General features: G+C 32.4%; 1 protein-coding gene across 2 annotated transcripts; it reads left to right on the plus strand.

The window, feature by feature from the left end:
* The first annotated feature begins 2745 nt into the window (after positions 1-2745).
* LOC140440874 (uncharacterized) lies at positions 2746-20366 on the plus strand. Of its 2 annotated transcripts, none has more exons than XM_072531240.1 (3): positions 2746-2844; positions 14357-14565; positions 19974-20366. In XM_072531240.1, the coding sequence occupies exons 2-3, from the start codon at positions 14365-14367 to the stop codon at positions 20343-20345; spliced, it is 573 nt and encodes a 190-aa protein (XP_072387341.1). In that variant the 5' UTR covers positions 2746-2844; positions 14357-14364; the 3' UTR covers positions 20346-20366. The 2 variants fall into 2 exon arrangements, with proteins under 2 accessions (XP_072387341.1, XP_072387349.1); XM_072531248.1 differs by lacking the exon at positions 2746-2844 and adding an exon at positions 8903-8928.
* Positions 20367-22236: the final 1870 nt, after the last annotated feature.

The raw sequence follows: 22236 nt of genomic DNA on the forward strand, positions 1-22236 counted from the left end.
TATATATATATATATATAATAGAAACTTTTTTTTTTAATTCCTGGGTTTGTCAGTCTGTTTTTTTTTCTTTGCAATCGGGCTAAGTTCCTATCCAGCCAGCAGCAAATATGTAATAACGTTCACTTAAATTAATCTATTCTAACTAAACTAAATACACTACAATTCTGGAAGAAAAAAGAAGAACTAGGATGGGAGAGGAACTAGGATTACTTTTCGCACCTAGAAGTCATTTAAGGTGACTCACAAACAGAAAGTGTAGACCACAGAAAGTATAGGTAAAAAGGTAAAATATTTGGCGATTTAACAGAGAAGAGGTAACGAGCTTAACACCTACACTAAAGTTTTAAGTTCCACATTTTAATAAACTTGCGAATAATTGTATATGCCTTGTAAATATTTAATGATATCAAATAAAGTAGATTGAAAGGGGGGTAAAATTTATGCAATAATAAACTATTAATAAGTTTCCACAACAAACCACATTGCAAGTTTCACAAAGTTCGGTGTTGACTACACCAATTTTATATAAGTGTTGAGGGAAGCTTGCATGTCCGAATTTTAGCCTACAAATGATCACAATATCATTTCTTGTAAAATCATAATCTTGGTGCCACAAATCTGTCGGAATACTTGGATGTAATAGTGTGTATCGTGTGAGGTTATTAGAGTAATAGTTTTTTCAATGCAATTTCCATTTTGCCTTAAAATTACTTTTAGATATCATTATTGAGCACCTAAATTGTTGTTGATATGCTCTCCAGTTTTAACGCTTTCTTTGGCTAAGGAGTCTGCAACTTCATTGTCACGAAGTCCTAAACTACATTCATTTTACATATTCCCAATTGCCAACAGAAGCACGTGAAAGCCAAACAGGGTCGTACTGATGTGTATCATATAATTTTTAAAAATATTTACTTTTGAAACTATTAGTGTAAGAATTTCTTGAAATTTAATCATTAAATCACAAAATAACTAAACTTTAAAACATAACACGACCAGTAAATAACTTAACAAGAACTATAACATAAATATAACATAATATATTAACTTAAAAATCAACACGATACAATTTGAATTTAAACATGCTAGCAAGTTTAGATCTGTAACATGAGAATCTGTCTGGCTTAAGGCAATAAATTATATTTAATAGTCTCTTGACGAATGAGACGGCGAATATCAACACGTGCGTTTGTTGTCAGATGGGAATTTGCTAAACGAATGAACTTTACATGAGCTTTTACCCAAGTGAATTTTAATTCGTATTGACTCTTTTTTAATTTATGAATTCTTACTTTTAATTCTCTAATAAAATCACATCACATAATATCACATTAATTGGATTAGCGATGCATTTAAGAACAGATAAGGAGTCACTCAAAAAATGTATTTTTTTAACTTGTTTTTTTCGACATAATCGTAGGCTTTAATAATACCAATCACTTCTGCAGAGAAAATGGAAGTTTGTCAGTCTGTTATAAATAAAACACTTAATTATTGCTTAAGCGTTTCGGCTATTTGGGATTTTGAATAAGCACTGTAATTATATAAACATTACATAATACACTTTATATTTGAGTCGCACAGAAGCACGATGGCCTAAACTAAAGAATTTACCAGTTTTTTTATTAACCAGTATTATTTTATTTACTTACACAAACATTCCTGGAACCTTATACATTATATGAGTCGAATGAGCAAAAAATTAAAAAAAAATCTTTTCTTCTACAAAAAAAGTCAGTTGGGCTATGTAGCCCACTATGTCAAATATTAAGCTTGTACGAAAAAACATAAAACTTTCACTTGGGTCACCTATTCATCTGTTTCCGATCCAATAGCATAACCTATTGCCTCCACGTTTGTCTTCAGGTTTGTGTAAAATTCATGATAGACCGGCGGAATGTAAGGAAGAAGACTCTGAAGGTCTTTATATTTAAGTTGCGCTATGGGTCTACGCAGATGATGTATACTAATAGCCGATATATGGAATGCACTGAATACGATGATTGAGGAGCTACACACAGAATCCCTAAAAAAGGACTGAAAATGAATTTCAGCAAAACTAAACTAATGTCAAACATTACTATTATTATTGCTAGGTATAGTTTGGCTTTGTTTTGGATTAGTATTGGAATTAGACTGATTTCTGATAATACAACTTCTTTTTTTAATTAGACGGTTGTAAAATTCTGGTGGATATTTTTTTTCCAAGATATCTTTATCTTTTTTCAGATTTTTGGATGGTGGGCCAGATAACTTAATTGTTTTGTCAGTAGGACTAAATACAATAATCCTTTTTACATGAGTTATAGGTGCGTTGGTATTAAAATATAGATATCTTCCGAATTTTCGCTAACTTGTAAGTTATACATTGTCATTCTTTAATCGTTAATCGAATTAGTTTTTCTGGTATACGAAACTCACGCATTGGTTGGACTAGTGCTCTTAACACTATCGTATGCGGTATTGAAGTCGACGAATGATTAGGTAATTTAAAAATCGAATAGTCTGAACATTTAATACAAGAGAATTTATATTATGAACTTAACAGTCTCTTTTTTAAATATCTTCTTTAAATATAACTCTCACTACTAACTTTGAACATCCTGTAGAAATCACATAGTAGAACAACATGCATTATTACTCTACCATCACAAGATAAATGCAGGCACCGTTTTAGGAATTATATTTTTTACACGAATGATTTTTAATTTTAATGTTTTTCTGTCATTCAGTATTTAAAATGATTCGAAACTTGTTGGTTCTTCTATATTTAATATTTCACCAATTTCTTCCAGTGTATACAAGTGAAGAAAATTTTAATGTTTTCGACAAAATTAAATCAGGTTAGAGTGTAAATTTGATATTATATTATCTTATATCATTTTATAATACGTTCTATCTTTTTATATATCTATTTCAGCTTCATTCGCTTAATGATAGCTAACCTAATTATTCCATTCTTCTCTTTTTCTTGCTATATTCATCCACTTTGGGTTTGAGGTATTTTGCTATCGCATTTGTGGCCTTCCTCAGGGCCGTTTCTAGGGAATCTGCCGCCCAAGTGCGAGAGTAATTTGGCCGTCCTCACGAAACCCAATCTTCCCAGAAAGTTTTTAAGCATTTAAACAAAAGTGTAAGAAGCATAAATAGTTTATTTAATATAATATAATTTTTACATTTACAAATAACTTATTTGTAATGTTCTATATTAAAGGAATAAATAAATATAAATACGGGACAGGATGTTAACTTATATCCACGAATAAGTTGTACAGTAAACTTTGCTTTTAAAGCCTTTTTTAATCCTTTCAGCGCCGGTTCCAAATATGACTATAGATTAGTGCCATCGACGCGTAAGCGCGCTTTGTGTATATTATATATTCAAACGAAATTATTTCTGTCGGCAATGTACCTAAAGTTATTTAATTTTGTGGGCACCTCAGTAAAGGTTAAAATTATATAATTTCGTGCTTGGTTTTAGTTCATGAAGTTTGGCATCTAATATTTACATAGCTATAAAATACTGCTTTTTCAACTTTATCTAACTATTTTTAGGAATGTTAATTTATATTTAAGATGTAAAAACGAAATAAACTAATGATTTCGGGGATTACCCTAATGAACAAAAGAAGTAGGTAATGTGTTTTTCGGGGAATACCCTAATTTTTAGGTATTTACCGAATGCTGTTATTGGAAATAGTTATCATTTTACGTTCATCGTCTGTGCATATAAGCAGTGATTATTTGTAAAATTAAATTAAAAAATGTCAGGTAAAGATGAAAATCCCAGTTGCTCGGGTGTAAAGAGGAAATGGGAATGGAAAAAAAACCATTGACAGAAGAGTAACTACTTCGTATTTTAGACGAAAATACTGATAATGATGATGATTTTGATGCATCCAGTGATGATAATTATGTAGTAGATGAAAGTGATGACGATGATGTGGTACTAGATATTGTGTCAAGGGTAAGTATGTTTTAAAAATTTTATTCAACGCTTCTCACTAGAAGTATTGATTTTAGGATATAAATACCTCTGTTGCAAATAATGATGGAACAGATATTTGGGAGGAAATTCCTAATTCGATGAAGCAGTTTTATTTTACAAAAATACAACAACTGCTAGTTCCTCTTCCTGGTGAAAGACCTATTGATTATTATAGCATGTTATTGACGAATGAATTTTTACAATATATATGCGACCAAACTAATACGAATGCTGAAAATATATTTTTGAAAACTGGATTTCAGGGACATTCTCGAATAATCCAATGGAAACCTATTACACCCAACGAATTACGTATATTTGTGGGAATATTATGTCATATGGGTGTAGTTAAAATGCCCTGATTTCAAGATTATTGGAAAAAGAACGACCACTTGTTTACCACACCAATTATCTCCTCCCACATGAGCAGAAACAGATTTCTGCTTATATTGCGATGTCTACATTTCGTACAAGAACTATCAGATAATGAACCAATACCTGATGACAGGATTTATAAGGTCAGGACTTTGATTAATTTTTTTAATGAAAGAATGAGCACACTGTATTATCCAGGACGGGACTTGAGCTTGGACGAATCAATGATTCTACATCGTGGGCGTTTGAATTTCAGACAATACATTAAGAAAAAAAAACATAAATACGGAATTAAACTTTATATGATGACAGAACCTACCGGTCTTGTTTTAAACGTTGTGGTATATACAGGAATGTACGACGATGTTGGCGGCAAAGGTCACACCGAAAAAGTTGTTTTTAAACTATTAGAGGGAAAATTAGGCGTTGGTCATTGTGTTTACATGGATAATTATTACAACAGTTTTACTCTGGCCAAAAAGTTGCTCGATGAAGGAACTCATTGTACCTTAAAACTTTGCGAATAAGTAGAAAAGATAATCCAACAGATGTAAAAAATGCTGCACTTCAGAAATCAGAAAGTATTGCAAGATATCGAAGCGGCATTTTAGTAGGTAAATGAAAAGATAAACGAGATATTTACTATATATCAACAGAAGTGCAACATGAAATGCAAGAAGTTGTGACAAGAAGAGGTAAAAAGGTTTTTAAGCCGAACGCAATTGTCAGATACAATGACAATATGGGGGGTATAGATCGACAAGATCAAATGCTTGCCTATTACCCCTTTCAAAAAAAGACGGTTAGATGGCCAAACAAAATTTTTTTCCAGATCATACAAATGAGATAGTGAATTCCCATATTTGGTATAAAAAATATACGGGAAGAAGAGTTGGGCTGTATGAATTTCGTTTGTCTGTTATTAGAGATATGTTGTTTCCAAATGGAGTTTCTAGCGTTGCATCATCTCTTCCAGAAAATCAAAATCATATTGTGGAGAAACGTGAAGTCAAGAACAAAAAAGTGGTATCATGAGAAAAAAGTGTAGAAAGTGTTACGAGCGTGGTGCACGCAAGGATACAATTTATGAATGTAATTCTTGTCCAGAAAAAACAGGCTTTTGTTTAGACTGTTGTACAATAACTCATATTTAAAAATGTTGAAAGATTTTGTAGTTTCCAATATTTTGCATAAATTTTTATTTTGTTTTTTCTCTAAGTAATAAACACTTTTTGCATTAAACTTTTTTTTATTAATTTCCGTCTTTATTCCAAAACTATCACTTTTACTCTTACTACATTTACAGACGCTCTACCGCGTCATGAAGCATGTATGAGTGTATACTATACTGCAGTGCCCACGACGCGCTAGTGCGTCTGATTTTTTCTTAATTTCAACAGTGGAAAATTTTATGTCTCGACGTATAATTAACTATTTTTTTTATGTAGTTCAACTGATATAATTGGGTTAAAGAAAATTTTATATACTGGCATCACGTTGCTGCTTGGAAATATTAAAGAGGAGCTGAAAGTGAAGTAAAAAGTTTTAACAATGTCAGACACATCTATATTCTCTGAAATATTAGTTTCAATACTAATGATAGATAAGTCTGAAAGCCTTTTTTGCCCCATTATGAATCTTGGATACTGTTTTATTTATTATTTTAAGTTTTAAAAAGCTTCTTTCTCCACTAGCTACTGTAACAGGTAGTGTTAAAAAAATTCGTATAGCAATTAGTAAATTTAGAAATAAATAGATGAGGTTATTGGTGAATAGGTAGTTGATGACATTTGGTGAGTTTATTTCAGGGGAAATATGGGGTACAAAATTGTCAATTTAATCATATAAATCTTGACCTACAATATCTTTTTCATTTTTCGTGGAAACACATAAAATATTTTCAAGAACTTTATATTTTGCAGACCTAATTGATTTATCAGTTATCATAGGTCCTTGAGAAAATTAAGCAATGTATCACGTTGCTCTATTTTTTCGAACCTTTCTTCCAATTTTGATAAGACAGTATCAAATATAACAAAGTTTTTTTATTATTAAACACCTAAGCTGTGTTAATACCACTGAAATCTGGTCACAGCTAACCAATTATCAATTCTTCTTTGACTTAAACTACTAAATCATACATAAATTCTAAGAGCTTAATCCTATAGTGTCCTCTTGTTTTATCTAACGACTATGCACTACAGCAAACACACAACACAGCACTATGCTCTGCTTTTACACTAATTAACACTTTACACTAACTCAAATCGTTTTCTTCGTTTGAGTCTTCTTTCTAATCCAGTATTATCGAGAAGCTGGATGGCCTCGATGTTAACATGACTATGGGCCGTTGTTCGTGGCTACCTGCCATCTTCTTGATAATTTTATCTGCATCTTCCATCTCAAGGTCCTTGTGGCGGTCTACATTTCTGATGTAGCAAGGAGCATCAACGATATTCCTTAACACTTTATTCTGAGGTTTCTGGACGATCTGGATATTACTTGACTTGGCACAACCCCAGAGTTGGCAACCATACGTTCATACTGATCTCAATATTTGTTTGTATAGCAGTTGTTTATTATGTATGAACAATGCTGAGTTTCTTCCCATCAGTCAATATATTTTTTTGTAACGGATACCTAGTTATTATTATTATTATTATACATAAGCGAGGGCAGAGGAACAAGTCCCTGTTATGCCCAAAAACAAAGAAATTTCATTAATAACCTACTAGTAAATAACAAAATTACAAAAAAAAAAGAAATAAAATTACAATTTTTGGTTTAAAAGAAAAACAATATTTTAACTATAATATAAAACGGTCAAGTCTGTTTTTGAACGAGTTGGTAGAGGGAGCAGAGACAATGTTATCATTAAGGTTATTCCAGCACTCAAAAACTCTATTTGGTAAAAAGTTCTGTCCAGATCTTGTAGAAAAATTTTCTTTCTTTAGTTTAAACTGATGACCTCTAAGGCGTTCATCTTGATTTATTGTAAACATTTCATCGAGATTTCCAAAATTGAATTTTAGTATTTTAAATGTTGTAATTAAGTCTCCACGTTGTCGGCGAAGTTCAAAAGAAGTTAGGTTAGCCATACTAAGCCTTTCTGCATAAGAAGGTCTTCTCGGTCCCAAAGGAATTCGAGTGGCTTTTCTTTGAACGTTTTCCAACAAAGTCTTGTCTCGAACCAAATCAGGATACCACGTTGGTCCAGCGTATTCAAGTATGGGTCTTACGTAAAGAGTGTAAAGTATACAGAATGATTGCATTGAAACTCTCGAAAAACACCTCCGAATAAGATACACTCTGGAGGTCTCAAGTTTACAAATAGAGGTAATATGGTCGGACCAAGTTAGGCTGCTGTTTACGATAACACCAAGGTTGTTATACGAAAACACAGAATCTAATGGCTGCCCGTTAACAAAGTACGGCACAAGTGGGATATTTTTACCAATTAGAAACACTACACATTTTTTCGCCTTTAAGGGTAGTAACCACTGGGAACACCAAGTTAAAATGGAGTATTAAAATAGAGTACAAGTTCATTTGGAGGGTTAGCTGGTTTGTGATTGGATTGGCATATATTTTTATGTCATCAGCGTAAAACGATATTTTAGTTGAGACATAATAAGGAACATCGCTGGTATAAACCGTAAAGAGCAGAGGTTCAAGCACAGAACACTGAGGCACTCCAGTTTCCACTAACCTGTCCTGTTAGAAAGGTTCGCCAACTCTAACTTTGTAATATCGATCTGTCAGGAAATCATCTATCCAACGAAGTAAACTACCGTGACCTCCGAAATATTGTAGCTTATGTAGAAGTCTGCGCTTAGGTACACGGTCAAAGGCTTTAGAGAAATCTAGATAAACAACGTCGACCGGCTGCGAACTGTTAAGGGATGACGTCCAGTCGTTAACACAATGTAGGAGATTGGTTAGAGTAGAGCAACCAGAGATAAATCCATGTTGTTGTGTTGGAATAACATGTTCCTGGAGAAGGAATTTGGTCATCTCCTCGGAAATAATGATTTCCATAACTTTGGCAACTACTGGCAGCAAGCTAATCAGACGATAATTGTTGGGGTCGAGATTGTTGCCTTTTTTAAAAATAGTGGTGACGGAAGCTAATTTCCAACTAGGGGGTAAGGAATTCTGGATGAAAGAAGTTTGCATAATTAACGTTAAGGGTATTGCAAACGTGTCTGTGCACTTTTTTGACAGTTTTGGTGTTAAACCATCTAAAAGTTCATTCCTTTTCTTTTTAATATGAACTTTTCAGTGAAGTCTTGAATAAAGTGTGATACCTAAGTATTTTGCGGAAGGTGCATATGGTATTTGGGCATCATTTATTCTAATTGGAATGTTTTGGATTTTTTATTTGTAAAATTAACATGAATTTATTTAGATTCATTTAGTTTGATTTTCCGTTTTTAGTCCAATTATGGATTTTATTTATTGACGACTCTAATTTTCTGCTGCTTGTTCGCTGGTATAATCTACTTCTAGAATAGCAGTATCATATCAGTCATTAGAAGCCGACCAGTGCGAAGGTGTTTTCAAGGTACTGTTATCATTTTTTAAAAAAACTCGTGTAATGAGGTGAAAGTGATTGTGAAACCACACAAATATTTGCAGTTAAATATACGGACATAAACAGTAAGAAATTTATCTTCCTAAAAGAGTTTTTAATAGAATTTTTAGTCAATATTTTGTATTTATACGTCCTAACCTACAATTATTGTAACACCAATTAAGATAATAATAACAACAACGAGAATTCTTAATTACTGTATAAATACATAGGCGTATCTTCAACGGTTTTTATCATGCCTTCGACTTCGAATATGATTTGTTCCTGCTGTAGTAAATCGTATAAATCGAATTTAATGATAAAATGTTCCGTTTGCAATAGAATTTTTAGACATACCTGTGTAAATGTTAGTAATGTAGAACTGGAATTGTTTAATGATAATGATAAAGGATTCGATTGGTCCTGCATGAGTTGTAGGCAGGTTGGGAACCAAATAAAAGATCTGAAAGCATTAATTTTAACTTTACAAACTGATATTCAAGCACTTAAAAATGAAAACCAATCAATGAAGAATTCTTCAACCATGTTGGTTATGGAAGAAGTCATTCAGGAAATAAATGAGCGTAGAAAACGCAAACGCAATGCTATTTTATTTGGTGTACCTGAGCAAAATACTCAGCTCTCTTCGAATAGTCGCAATGATAATGATACACAGGAAGTCCAAACAATAATTCAAAGTATGAATACTAGCGTGAATGTCAATGAACTCAAAATATTTAGGCTTGGACAACCAGCACTAGGTAAAAATCGTCCGATCAAGATTACACTTAAAGATGAAAATGATGTCTCGGCATTAATCAGACAAGCCAAGGTTCTGAAAACTGGTATCTACAGCCATGTGTCAATTTCATATGACCGTACGAAAAAAGAAATTGCATACTACAAACAATTAAAGGAAGAATTAGAAGCTAAGAACGCTAACAATACAGGACAATTTAGAATTAAATACTTGGATGGCATCCCAAAAATTGTTCCTTTAAACAGATAGGTCCCAACAGTTTTACAAGCCAAGATCTTCAGGTTTACTATCAGAATGTGCGTGGTTTGAATTCCAAAGTAATTGATTTTTACTCTAGTGTTAGTGAATGTGAATTTGATGTCATTGCTCTAACTGAGACTTGGCTCAACTCTGATGTTATTAGTTCGGAATTGTTTAATGATGACTATCAGGTTTTTAGAAAAGATCGAAAGTTCGATGTAGTTAATAAATCGACTGGTGGAGGTGTACTGTTGGCACTTAAGTCAAATTTTGAGTGTGTTGTTGTTGATGTCTCAACATTTGATTTACATTTTCCACTAGTTGATTTGTTGGTTGTTGAGTGTCGCATAGGAAATAAAAAGTTTTATGTTTCAGTATTATATATTCCTGATAAATTAAAGTTGAAAGATTTTGAATATTTTTTTGAAATGTTAGAGCAACTTGAATTATTTAATGACACTGTTATTCTCCTGGGCGACCTTAACATTCCAAAGTATATTGATCAAAACAGATCTGATGTGAAGACATCGGCAGTGCTAGACTTCATGTGTTTGTTTAATTTAAATCAGTATAATCAGGTGGGAAATAATTTAAATCGATTGTTAGACTTAGTTATATCATCAGATACATGTCATGTAAGTCGCGATAATGCACCACTTGTACAAGAAGATTTACATCATCCAGCATTAATGATAAATATTAATGATTTTCAGAAAAAGGAAACCAGTTTTGTGGCTCATTCTAAAACTAAAAGATATAATTTTAAAAAGCAAATTTTCCTTTACTGTACTCAGAATTTCTTAATTGTGACTGGAATTTTTTAGATATGTCTGATGATGTAAATACAGTCCTAGAATTATTTTATGCTAAGATATATGAATTATTTGATATGTGTGTACCAATTTACAGAAATTATAAACATCAATATCCTACATGGTACAATGCGGAAATAATTAGAATGATAAAGTTGAAATCAAAAAATATCACAAATTACAAGAAAACAGGTAATATACTTTATATGCATGAATTTAAAAGGTTGCGAAAAATAATTAAACAAATGATTAAAGCTCAATATAACGTTTATCTTGAAAAAATTCAGAATAGTATTTCTAACGAATCTAATAATTTCTGGGCATATGTTCATGCAAAGAATAAAACTTCTAGAATCCTAGGTGAAATGTGTTACAACGGCGATACATTTAATAATCCTCGCGATATAATCCATGCTTTTAAGATGTTTTTTGAAAAAGTTTATTTACCTGTCGACAACAATGTATTAAATAATCAAGAATGTAGTGATATCTACTTACCCACTATTAATTTTAACGAATTTCAAGAAAACGAAATTTTAGTAGCCTTTAAAAGAATTAAAAATAAAATGACGTCCGGACCGGATAATATTCCAGCATTTTTAGTGAAAGATTATTCTCGGGTATTTGTAAAGCCACTTCAAAAATTTTTAACTTATCAATAAAAACGGGAACTTATCCCGAGTTATGGAAAAATGCGAAAATATGCCCTGTATTCAAAAACGGATCGAAATCTGATGTATCCAATTACAGACCGGTATCTTTGTTATCCAATTTTTCAAAGGTTTTCGAAGTAACTCTATATAACCGTATTTACTCTTCTGTTAGGGGATGGATATCACCTTATCAACATGGCTTTATAGATAAACGTTCTACTGTATCAAACTTGGCTGTAATAACTCAATATATTTCAGATGTTTTGGATGTACAAGGTCAAGTAGATGTGATATATACTGATTTTTCTAAAGCGTTTGATAAGGTTGATCACAAATACCTTCTCTTTAAATTATCAAATTTGGGATTTGCTGGAAACATTTTAAAGTTACTGGAAAGCTATTTAATAGGTAGGAACCAATTTGTATCCTATAATTTTTTTCATATCAGAATTAATCTGTACTACATCCGGTGTTCCACAGGGATCAAATTTAGGTCCATTGTTGTTCCTATTATATATCAATGATATATTTTTAGATATTAATAACAGAAAATTGTGTTTTGCGGATGATCTTAAAATATACTGTGAAATTAAAACAATTGCTAACTGTATAGATTTACAGAACGATCTAAATTATATAGATACTTGGTGTGTAAAAAACAAACTTTTTCTTAATGTCAATAAGTGTAAAGTAGTAAGTTACTCTAGAAGAGAAAATAAGGTTGATTTTAATTATGTAATTCAGGGGTCAGATCTTGAAAAATGTAATAGCATTAAAGATTTAGGAGTTATATTTGATTCAAAATTAACCTTTAACAACCATATTGAGCAGAAAGTATCCAATGCTATGAAAATGTACGGTTTTATCATCAGAAACTGTAGAAATTTTAGTGATATAAGACCGATTAAACTGCTGTATCTATCGCTGGTGCGAACAAAACTAGAATATTGCAGCTTAATTTGGTATCCCATTTATAAATGTTATATGCAACAGATTGAAAAGGTACAACGGAAACTTTTAAAATATTTAGCTTTTAAGGTTGATGGAGTATGTCCATGGTTATGATTACGATTTGTTATGTAACAGGTTTAATATTGTAAGTTTAGAGTTAAGAAGAATTATATTTTCGGTTTCATTTTTATATAAGTTGTTACACAACTGTATTGACTGCAGTGATATATTAGGTCAAATTAGATTTAATGTGCCAAGAATTACTTCCAGGTCGACTATAGTGTTTACTTGTCCACGTGCGAGAACAAATATGTTACTGAAGTCACCAATTTATATTATGTGCAATAATTATAACAAAATATGCAACCATTGTGATATTTTCTCATGCTCAATTAATCATCTGGTTGATACCGCACTGGTTTATGGAGTACATTAGATTGTTAATTTTTTTTGTGTATTTTTTTTTATTTCTTATATACGTAGTGATTTGTTTAATTTATATTGTTCTCACTCTTTATTTTGTTTTTCACCTACTTATTTTTTGCACTTATTTTTTTACTTGATATTTTTGTATCACCTACTAATGATTGTATACTAATTAAAAATGTATCTTAAATTTTTACCCTAGAAATGGGAAACTGTTGGGTAATAAAGCTATTATTTATTTATTTATTTATTTATCATCTTCAAATGTGGCTACAGTTCTGTTTGGCATTTATCACCAGCAGCAGCATCTTTCTTACAAAGCCTACAAAGGGTGGAATTAGGCATGTTGAATGTTTTGCATGCCTTCAAATAACCTATTCTTTTGCTTCTAACTGCTATCACCGCTTTTTTCATGCCTTCCACATTCCACTTATTACTTTGTAACGATGTCGTTGTGGCCTTATTTTTCATTTTGTTGATCGTTCGAGGCATTTCTGAACTAGAAACCAATTTTAGGATTTACATTTTTAGTCTGGCAATATGGAGTCATCATCATCATCATCACCAGCTATTCCATCCATAGTCGGATGTAAGCCTCCCTTAGGTATGTCAATTTATTTCTGTTTGTTGTTTTTTGCAGAAATTCGTTACCAGCCATTCGCTTGATCTTATCAATCCATCTGTTTAAGGTCTGCCTCTACTTCTCTTGTTTGCTCTTGGTCGCCATTCAATAATTCACTTCGTCTAACGGTTGTCTTTTATTCTTTATATATGTCCTGCTCAGTTCCATTTTAAGATGGTAATCTTTACATCTGTACCTTTTGTTCGTCTTCTTATTTCTTCATTGGACTTGTTATCGGTGAGCTTACTGTTGAGCATTGTCTGTTCAATAGCTTTGTGAGTAATTTGGAGTTTGTGGACTATGTTGTTGTTAAAGTCCCATGTTTCAGTTCCATATCTATGTCAGTACCGGCAGCACTAATGATTGAGAAAGTTTTTGCCTTTAAAGTATTTGGTAAGTTTAATTTCTTCCGATAAAGTCAAAGTCGTCTTAGGAACGCAAGTCAAAAATATTCTACTTCATCCACTTTAAAATGTATAATATATATGTCTAAATTTTTAATAGATAAATTAAAGATAAAATTAAATTATTAGAAGAATTTTAAGAATTTTAAATTATTAAAAGCAAAAAAATAAAACTTTTCTAATTTATTAATGCTTTGTATTTTGAGTACGTCAAAATAAACTTACTTTAAAGTAAAATTATGTTTTATTACCAGTAAAAATATATTGCTTGTGTTTAAAAAAACTTGTTATTGTAGTTGTTTGCTCAAATATTGTTGTTGAATATATTATATCTTTACAGATGATTATATATTCCCAATAAGACGCAACTTTTGTTCTTCTAAATAACGAGTTTTTCTATACTTTTTTATCTAACCGGTCCAGAATGGTGCCATCTCTCTCCTATGTCAACTGTTTACTTTGCTCTTAAATTATTATCGCTGTGTGAGACGAAAATAACTAAAAAATAAAATAACTTAATAACAAATCTACTAAAAAAAGTTTTGTTCCAGGTTTCAAGATGGCTGGAGACTTCTTTTCGATGGACCACGCCTCTAAAGTCGCTAATTTAGTTAGTAATGCTCTAGGAAGTAAACCATCACCGCCGAAACACACAGAAGGCACTAATAATATATTTTCTGGATTCCTAAGACTGTTTGGATTCGAAAACAAACAAATAAGTGCAATCGCAGTTAATGCTATTATCCTTATAGCTCAATTGGTAAGTTTTAGAAGAATGATCAGCTGGAAAAGACATTTACTAATTATTGTCTGGATGTATCACCGAATGAGGCCCATATTCGAAATAATTGGGTATATCGCAATGTGTACTTATTATAAACGCCAGGTACTGAAATATTAATACACTCGGACAAAAATATCGAATATTTTGGAATTATAAAATTTTTGTTTTTTCAAAATAAATTCTGGGCAATCAAGTCGTTTATGGTAAAAAAGAGTTTATTTTAACAATGTTTAATGAACAATTTTAAGTTTTTATGCAGAGAAAATTGCGAAAAAAATGAATGTTTAATATTAGGTAAATAAGGTTATTTTACTTTGAACTTAAATGACAATTTAAATTGCTTAAACAAGTCATTTTTACTGAAAGAAGTGTATGATCAGTAACGAGTATTTCCCCCTCTAGCTCTTATTAGTACTTGCATCTTCCTCAGCATGCTTGCAAGTAAATTTTGGACATATCCTTGGGAAATTGCATTCGATTCATCCTGTGCAGCAAGCCAAAGCTGCTCTATCGTATTTGGAACGGGATTTCTTTGCCGTATGCTGCGTTTTAGGTGATCCCGCATATGCTCTATTGGATTTAAATCCGGGCTTAACGGTGGCCAATCCAATTTTCGAATTTGGACCTCATTAAGATAATTACTCACTATGGCAGCGGCATGTGGTCGAGCATTATCGTGCATTAACGTGAATCTTTCATGTCCAATGTAACCAACATATAACAAAACATGATCTTGCAGGATGTTTTAAACGTAAGAATCACCAGTTATCCGTCCAATCACTTCCACAAGTGCGGTACGTACCTTCCAACTAATACCTTCCCAAAGAATTATGCCAACAACTCCAAAACTAACGGTCTGTGCAAGACTGCAGCTGGCGAATCGTTCTCCAACTCTTCTGTAGACGTCGTTTTGACCATCTGGCTTCCATAATAGGATTCTGGTCTCATCAGTGAAAAGAACTTTTTTCCAGTTGTCGATATTCCACTAAATATGTGTTCTTGCAAATTCCAAACGACGAGCTTTATGATTTTGGAGAAGACGTGGAACTTTGGCAGCGCGTCTGGGCTTTAAGTTTGCTTCTTTTGATCTTCGTCTAACTGTTTGTGAACTCACATTAACTTGTCTAACATTTAATAGCTCATTTCTGAGGTGCATCGATGTCAATGAACAATTTTGTGTAGAATTAAGAACCAAAAAACGGTCATCAATTGTGGTTATGCACCTTGGGCGTCCTTGACCAGGCCTTCGTACAAAATTTCCTGTTTCGCGTTACCTTTTTAGAGTATTCGAAACTATAGGTTTAGTTCTGCTGAGACGTCGTGCGATACCTTTTTGTGCATATTCTTCCTCGTACAAAATTACAATATGTGCTACTTGGACTTCATCGCAGTTTCGAATTGGTGGAATACTTGTTAAATCAAAACAATATTTAATTAAACTTAATAAATTAAACTAAATGACTGTCTGATTTTTCCTTTACGTGAAGAAGGAGTTTTATGATAAAATGTACGAATGACACTAACCACTGAATAAACCTCAAAATAAACATCAAAATATTTCAAACCAGTTGAGTACATCAGCCTACTATATAAGTATTATCACTAATCTAAAATTATTTTGCAATAATAGTGACTACAAAAAAAACTTGGAAAATTCCAAAATATTCGATATTTTTGTCCATGAGTGTACAATTCGGATGGCTAACATAGACGTAATTGGTTAAAATTAATCAAATAACGTATTGAAGGACATTAATTTCATATTTTATTGCAGTAAGAAGTGCGATTATATTTATTGTAAACCTTATATCAACGGGCACGCCGAATAATGTCAATGTATTTGTGAATACTCTAAAGAATAATATCACAAAATGAAATCTGATTATATTAAGAAACAGCATTGAATTTATTTCTTGCATATATTTTCACCTAAATGTCCATGTAGCGTGTTGATATAAATCTTATTTTTTGAAGATAAAACAGTCAAAACATTGTCAAACCAAAAAAAAGCTAAAAAAATCTTATACAAGTTTTTGAACGTTCTAAAGGGTATATTTTATGAGGGATAGCTGATAACAAATCTTTACAGACTTTTTGCTTTTTGATTTTGCTTTTTTTCCTTAAATAACCATACAAAGTAAAAAAATTATTTTTTGAATATATGACGTTTCTTAAAAATTTTTGAAAAAAAATAAGTAGTTTAAATAAAAGCTATAGATCTTAAAAAGTACTTTAATTTGCGAGCTTCTACACTAAAATACATAACGAGTTGATCGAGATAATTGAAAAAAAACCCTTATTGTTGCAGTAATTTATAAATGTTAATAACTTTGTTTTTGGCACAATGACATATATTACTATTTACTAACTGACATTTTTACTAATTCAAGTTATTGAAGTGTACTAAATCTCAGCTAGGTCGACCAAATAGTTTATAAGCTATCTCCAGATCTAGCGATACGGCCCACACTCCCTCTACCTCTAAGGGGAAAATTCACTCATCCCAGATACCTACGGTATTTAATGCATTGAGCTCTGGTGGGACTCTTTCCGTGTTATCGAGCCCTAGGTGACTTGATATATCTCACAAATATTTTCGTACACATCTGGACGTGGCGAGGAGTACAGCTTTCTGCATGGCCTTATAGTGATGTTCATTTAGACCCAGCTGTTTTATATTCTCTAGAAGGTTTTTGGGAATAACACAAGTAGTAGGTAGTAGATAGAATAATAGGTACTGTCTGGGTACTTTTCATTCTCCATTGTCTCCTGATTTGTATTTCTAGATCTCTGTACTTGGCGATCTTTTCGTTGTATTTAACACGTAAATTATTGGTGTTGGCTATCGCCACATTAATAAATGTTGTTTGCCTAGTAATTTTATTAACTAGTATGAGATCCGGTCTATTATGCGCCACTGGTTGGTCTGTAAGCACAGTGCGGTCCCAGTATAGCTTGTAGTTGTCATTTTCAAGCATTCTGTCAGGGACGTATTGATAATAAGGAAGATGGTCAGTTTGGTCCCAGTTTGTCGGCTAGTTCTTGGTGGATAATATTTCCCACTGAGTCATGGAGTTCTTTATAATCAGTACCGACAAATGCCTGGCAGCCACCGGTAAGATGTTGGATGGTTTCTTGGGCTTGGCATCCATATCGGCATTTGTCATTTTGAATTTGAGGATCTTTAACAATATATTTCAGGTAATTTTTAGTTGGAATAACCTGATCCTGAATGGCAAGTAGGAATCCCTCAGTCTCGGGAAACATCTTTACATAACATAAGTTATTTTTTATATATTATTATTATTTAAACAACTGTACTTGACAATAACTCTAGAGATATTTAGCAGATCACAATCAATTCTTTGACGTTTAAATTTTAAGGTTTATTAATAACAATTCAACACAATAAAAATAATAGATCCTTCTATAATCAATTGGAACCAAGATTTTTTTAAATCATATTTCCATTGTTTATGAACATTAAGAGCTGAAAATTGAACAGATTATAAACTATCTATATCTATATCTATATATATATATATCTATATCTATATCTACAGACGTGGAGTTAGGTCGCAAACCCGCAGTAGCAAAAATATATACAAGTTCTGCTAAAACTTAAAGCCAAAGGAAACTAAACATGAAAAAGCTAAACAACCGAGTGAAGCCCAAAAAATACAGAGACAAGACTTGACAAAAGCGTAGAGCTTCCTTTGGTTCTGCTTAAAAGTGCAATTTCGGATATAAGAACATATAATTACCGCTAACTAAACCGACATAAATCATGGATCATCATCAGTGGCGTTACAGCTCGTTATGAGCCAAAGCCTTCTTCAGAACAATCTTCCATTCGCCCCTGTCTCTGGCAACTCTTCACCATGCTTTAACTCCGATTAATTTTAGATCATCCTGTATGTTATCTTGATACCTAAGTTTGGTCTTCCTCTGGCTCGTCTTCCCACTGGTCCTCTTCGGTCGAAAATTTTTCTGATCGTTCCATCTTAGATGCAACTGTGTCTTAACATAGCAACATGTTCTGAAAAGAAAAGATTTGGTCTCTAAAGATCTAATATCTCTACGAATATCAAGTAGCGATATTACTTGTCAAGATTAGGAATAAATTTCGAATTTTCGCCCATCTGCATAGAGAGCGCACAAAGAGAATATTCATAGAGAACAAGATAGATGAACGCCGAGACTCGACTACCTGATTTTTAAACGTAGTTTACGGACCGAGTTTACTTCTCTTGTTAAAATAATTTACCTGCATATCTTGGTCATATAATGAGACATCCTTATCACTTCCTTAGATTCATAATAGAGTGTAAAATCAAAGGAAAACGCAGACCAGACCGTAGACAGTGCTCCTGGAATAAGAACATATGAGATTGGACAACCTTGGGCTTAAACGATTTACTGAGAAAAACCCAAGATATAGATTACCCTAGTGACTCTTTCGATGACTGATTTTTTTGTATCGAAGGTATTCAAATATATTGGATCGATGTTTCAATAGATCCCTGGATTCATCAAATTTCTTTAATTTGTTTAGACTATTGCATTTCTTAGTTATTTAGGATACTGGTTATTTTGGAGTGGTTCAATTAACTTACTGCATGCAATTTTATTATGTAACATATTTTAAAATGCAGTGTTTTTGAGTTATGGACAAAAACATCGAAAATTGGACAAATTCACCTTAACCTTAAAAATTCAAGGATCCATTTGGCAGCACTCTACAATTTTATCATTTTTAGATATATATTGACAATATAAAACAATAAAATCCCTGGAACACCTTAATTCCTTATAAATGGCATAGTCACATCTAAAAAAATCATAGAAAACACTTAGAGCGACATAAATAGACTTCTGTCTGTATATTTATATCTGTAGAGGTATTAACAAATGAGAGAGTTCTAGAGCTCATAGGGGTAAGCTTGAAAGGGATGATCTTTGGAATGATGGAATGGGATAGAGATTGGAGAACGTTATAAACCGATATTGTAGTTACTTATCTTCTATACTTACTTTATACTATACTTCCTTTTTGTAGTGCTTTCTGGTAGAAGCCCTGTTTCTCACCGCACTATTCAACCATTCATTTCACTTGTAAGCTTTAAGTTATTGCCGCAGATCCTTTGGATTTTACGCTACATGCTCATAAACTATTTTTATGGCTAGCTACTAGCGTGTGGTTTGAATTATAGATTTAATACTTTGCACATTTTCAGATGTCTCTGTTAGCCCATTGAGCTATAGAGCTGACACGTTTTATACTTGATAGTTGATAATTTGTGTACATTTTTTATTACCATTTTTTTTTCTTATTCACTTAAAAAAAATTATGTGTACATATTTATTTATTTTAATAATTTTAGATTGGTACATCGTTAAATCCACCATCAAAAATCGAACCAAAACAATTGAAAGAAGATACTCCGTTTGACTGGATGTTAAACAACAGTGTCATAGCAAATCTTTTATCAGATACTCAAGATCAAAAACTACCCGATAAAGTTATAGACTACGTGACAGAGAGAAGTCTCGATGAAGAAACGGGATGTGTCCAGCTGCTGCTTTGCAAGATGAAACCGTTTATCAAAGAGATGCAAAGGGCGCTGAGGGAAAGAGGTAAAAGAAAGTTAAAGGGATATGGTATTTTGTTTGAGTATTTTCCTTCTGCTGAAGCTATTGCTGATAACGGGGACAGATGCGATGAAAAATATTATTATTGTACTATCCCTATTTAAGTTTTAATTGTAAAATATATATTTCTGGTCTAGTAATAAAAAAAGTTTATTTTTACATACCGTTTCTACCTCCTCAGGACTTTTTTTTAGTAATATTCGTAATAGACAGTGATTAGTATAATTTTAACCATGGAGAAGCTTTTTAAAGTTTGTTTATACTGCATACTTCATATTAAGTTAAGATAACATTAAATAAAGCGTAGTAAAAATGTAGCTTTCAATAGGGAAAAGCGGGGATCATTCGGCACATTTGACTTTGGGGATCAAAATCTAAAATATTTGTTCCATTTTTCAGTATTAATGGGGATATTATTTTACACATATCTTATGTTAGGAATTCAGTAATGTTCTTATTATTTTTGTTGATTTTCTTATAAACCTATTGCCGAATGATAACCACCGATGGTGAACAATTATGTACGATATGCGAATGATTCAGCTCCTAGTCTGGTTTGTTAAAAGTTGCTTATTTTATACAAAAACTTCATTAAAACACCAAACTATATAACAGGTAAGTAAACTAAAATTAGTCGTCAATAATGTGTGGTCAAAAATTTATCCCACGTTCAAAGATGAAAAGCTAACACCAAACTTAACCCTGCATTGGTGGCGCCCCATATCGGAACACCAGTAGTGGCTCCAAGTCTGACAGACCCAAAATTCAATAATTTATTAATTAGAAAATCAAAACAATACTGGTGTATTATCTAGCTTTACTTTTTTATGAATAACATTTAAACAATAAAATGTAATTTGGGCCCAATAAATAATATAACCTCTGAAAATAATTAATAAAGGATCATGGATGTTCATGAATTGTGAAAAATAAAACAAGGGTTCATGCAAATTAACTATTATTTTCTTAAGGGTACAAAACATTAAGATTTATTTGTCAAACTTGATCCTATGAGTTGCACTTTTAAACATTTTGTGTGTGCAATATAAAATCAGGGCACTGAAACTGGGCATGTGTTAAAGAAATCAATTTTTCGCACATTTGACAAAAATAACGAGTCTTACTGTTTTTAACGCAAAAACTACATCGTTTTTTAATATTTAAATTTTCGGGATTACCTCTTCGAAGTTCACTTGAAGTTCCAGCCACTTCTTGGCGTCGGTTGCGAAAAGCTGGAGAGATATTTTCCACCATGGAGCGACGCTTTAGATGCTGGTCGATTAGCTCTCCGGACAAACTTTTATGTGTATTCTACGAAGCAAATTATCATTTTGATTATTGGCCAGATATATAATTTGGGAGTTTATTCCAGCCATATTCATAAGTGAATAAAAAATCACCATTGAATATCTCCGGGTATTTCGAGTTACAATATTACTACTACTACTACTTGTCGGTTTATAACGTTCTCCGCCGTTTTCCGACTTCCAGTCGCCACTTAGACCGGTTGTTCCATAGATCTTCTTCTATGGCCCTCTCTCTCAGTTCTTTATTTATTCCTTCGCTCCAACTTTTTCTCGGTCTACCTCGTTTTCTCTTTCCTTCTGGTTGCCACTTCAGTATTTCTTTTGGCATTCGTTGTTCGTCCATTCTTTGTATGTGTCCGAACTAGATAAGTTGTTTTGTTGTTAGTTCATCTGTGATTGTTCGTTTGATTCCCATTATTTCTCTAATGCGTTCGTTGGTAATCCTTTCTCTTCTAGATCTTCCTGCGGCTCTTCTCCAAAAATCCATTTCCGTCGCTTTCAGCGTTGACAGTGTTCTTTCTTTCAGTGGCCATACCTCACAGCTGTATAAAGTGATACTTTTTACTATAGTCTCATATATCCTCTTTTTATTTTCTTTGCTGATGGATTGGTCCCATAAAATGGTGTTTAACATTGTGGTGGCTCTTCTCCCTGACGTATTTCTCTCTCTTATGGCTTTGTTTAATGT

This window comes from Diabrotica undecimpunctata, chromosome 1, assembly GCF_040954645.1.
Source record: "Diabrotica undecimpunctata isolate CICGRU chromosome 1, icDiaUnde3, whole genome shotgun sequence".
NCBI lineage: Eukaryota > Metazoa > Arthropoda > Insecta > Coleoptera > Chrysomelidae > Diabrotica > Diabrotica undecimpunctata.

Coding starts and splice junctions, on each gene's coding strand:
- LOC140440874 (XM_072531240.1), top strand. CDS start 14,365: ATGGCTGGAGACTTCTTTTCGATGGACCACGCCTCTAAAGTCGCTAAT. Junction 14,566..19,973: donor TTATCCTTATAGCTCAATTG/GTAAGTTTTAGA, acceptor TAATAATTTTAG/ATTGGTACATCGTTAAATCC.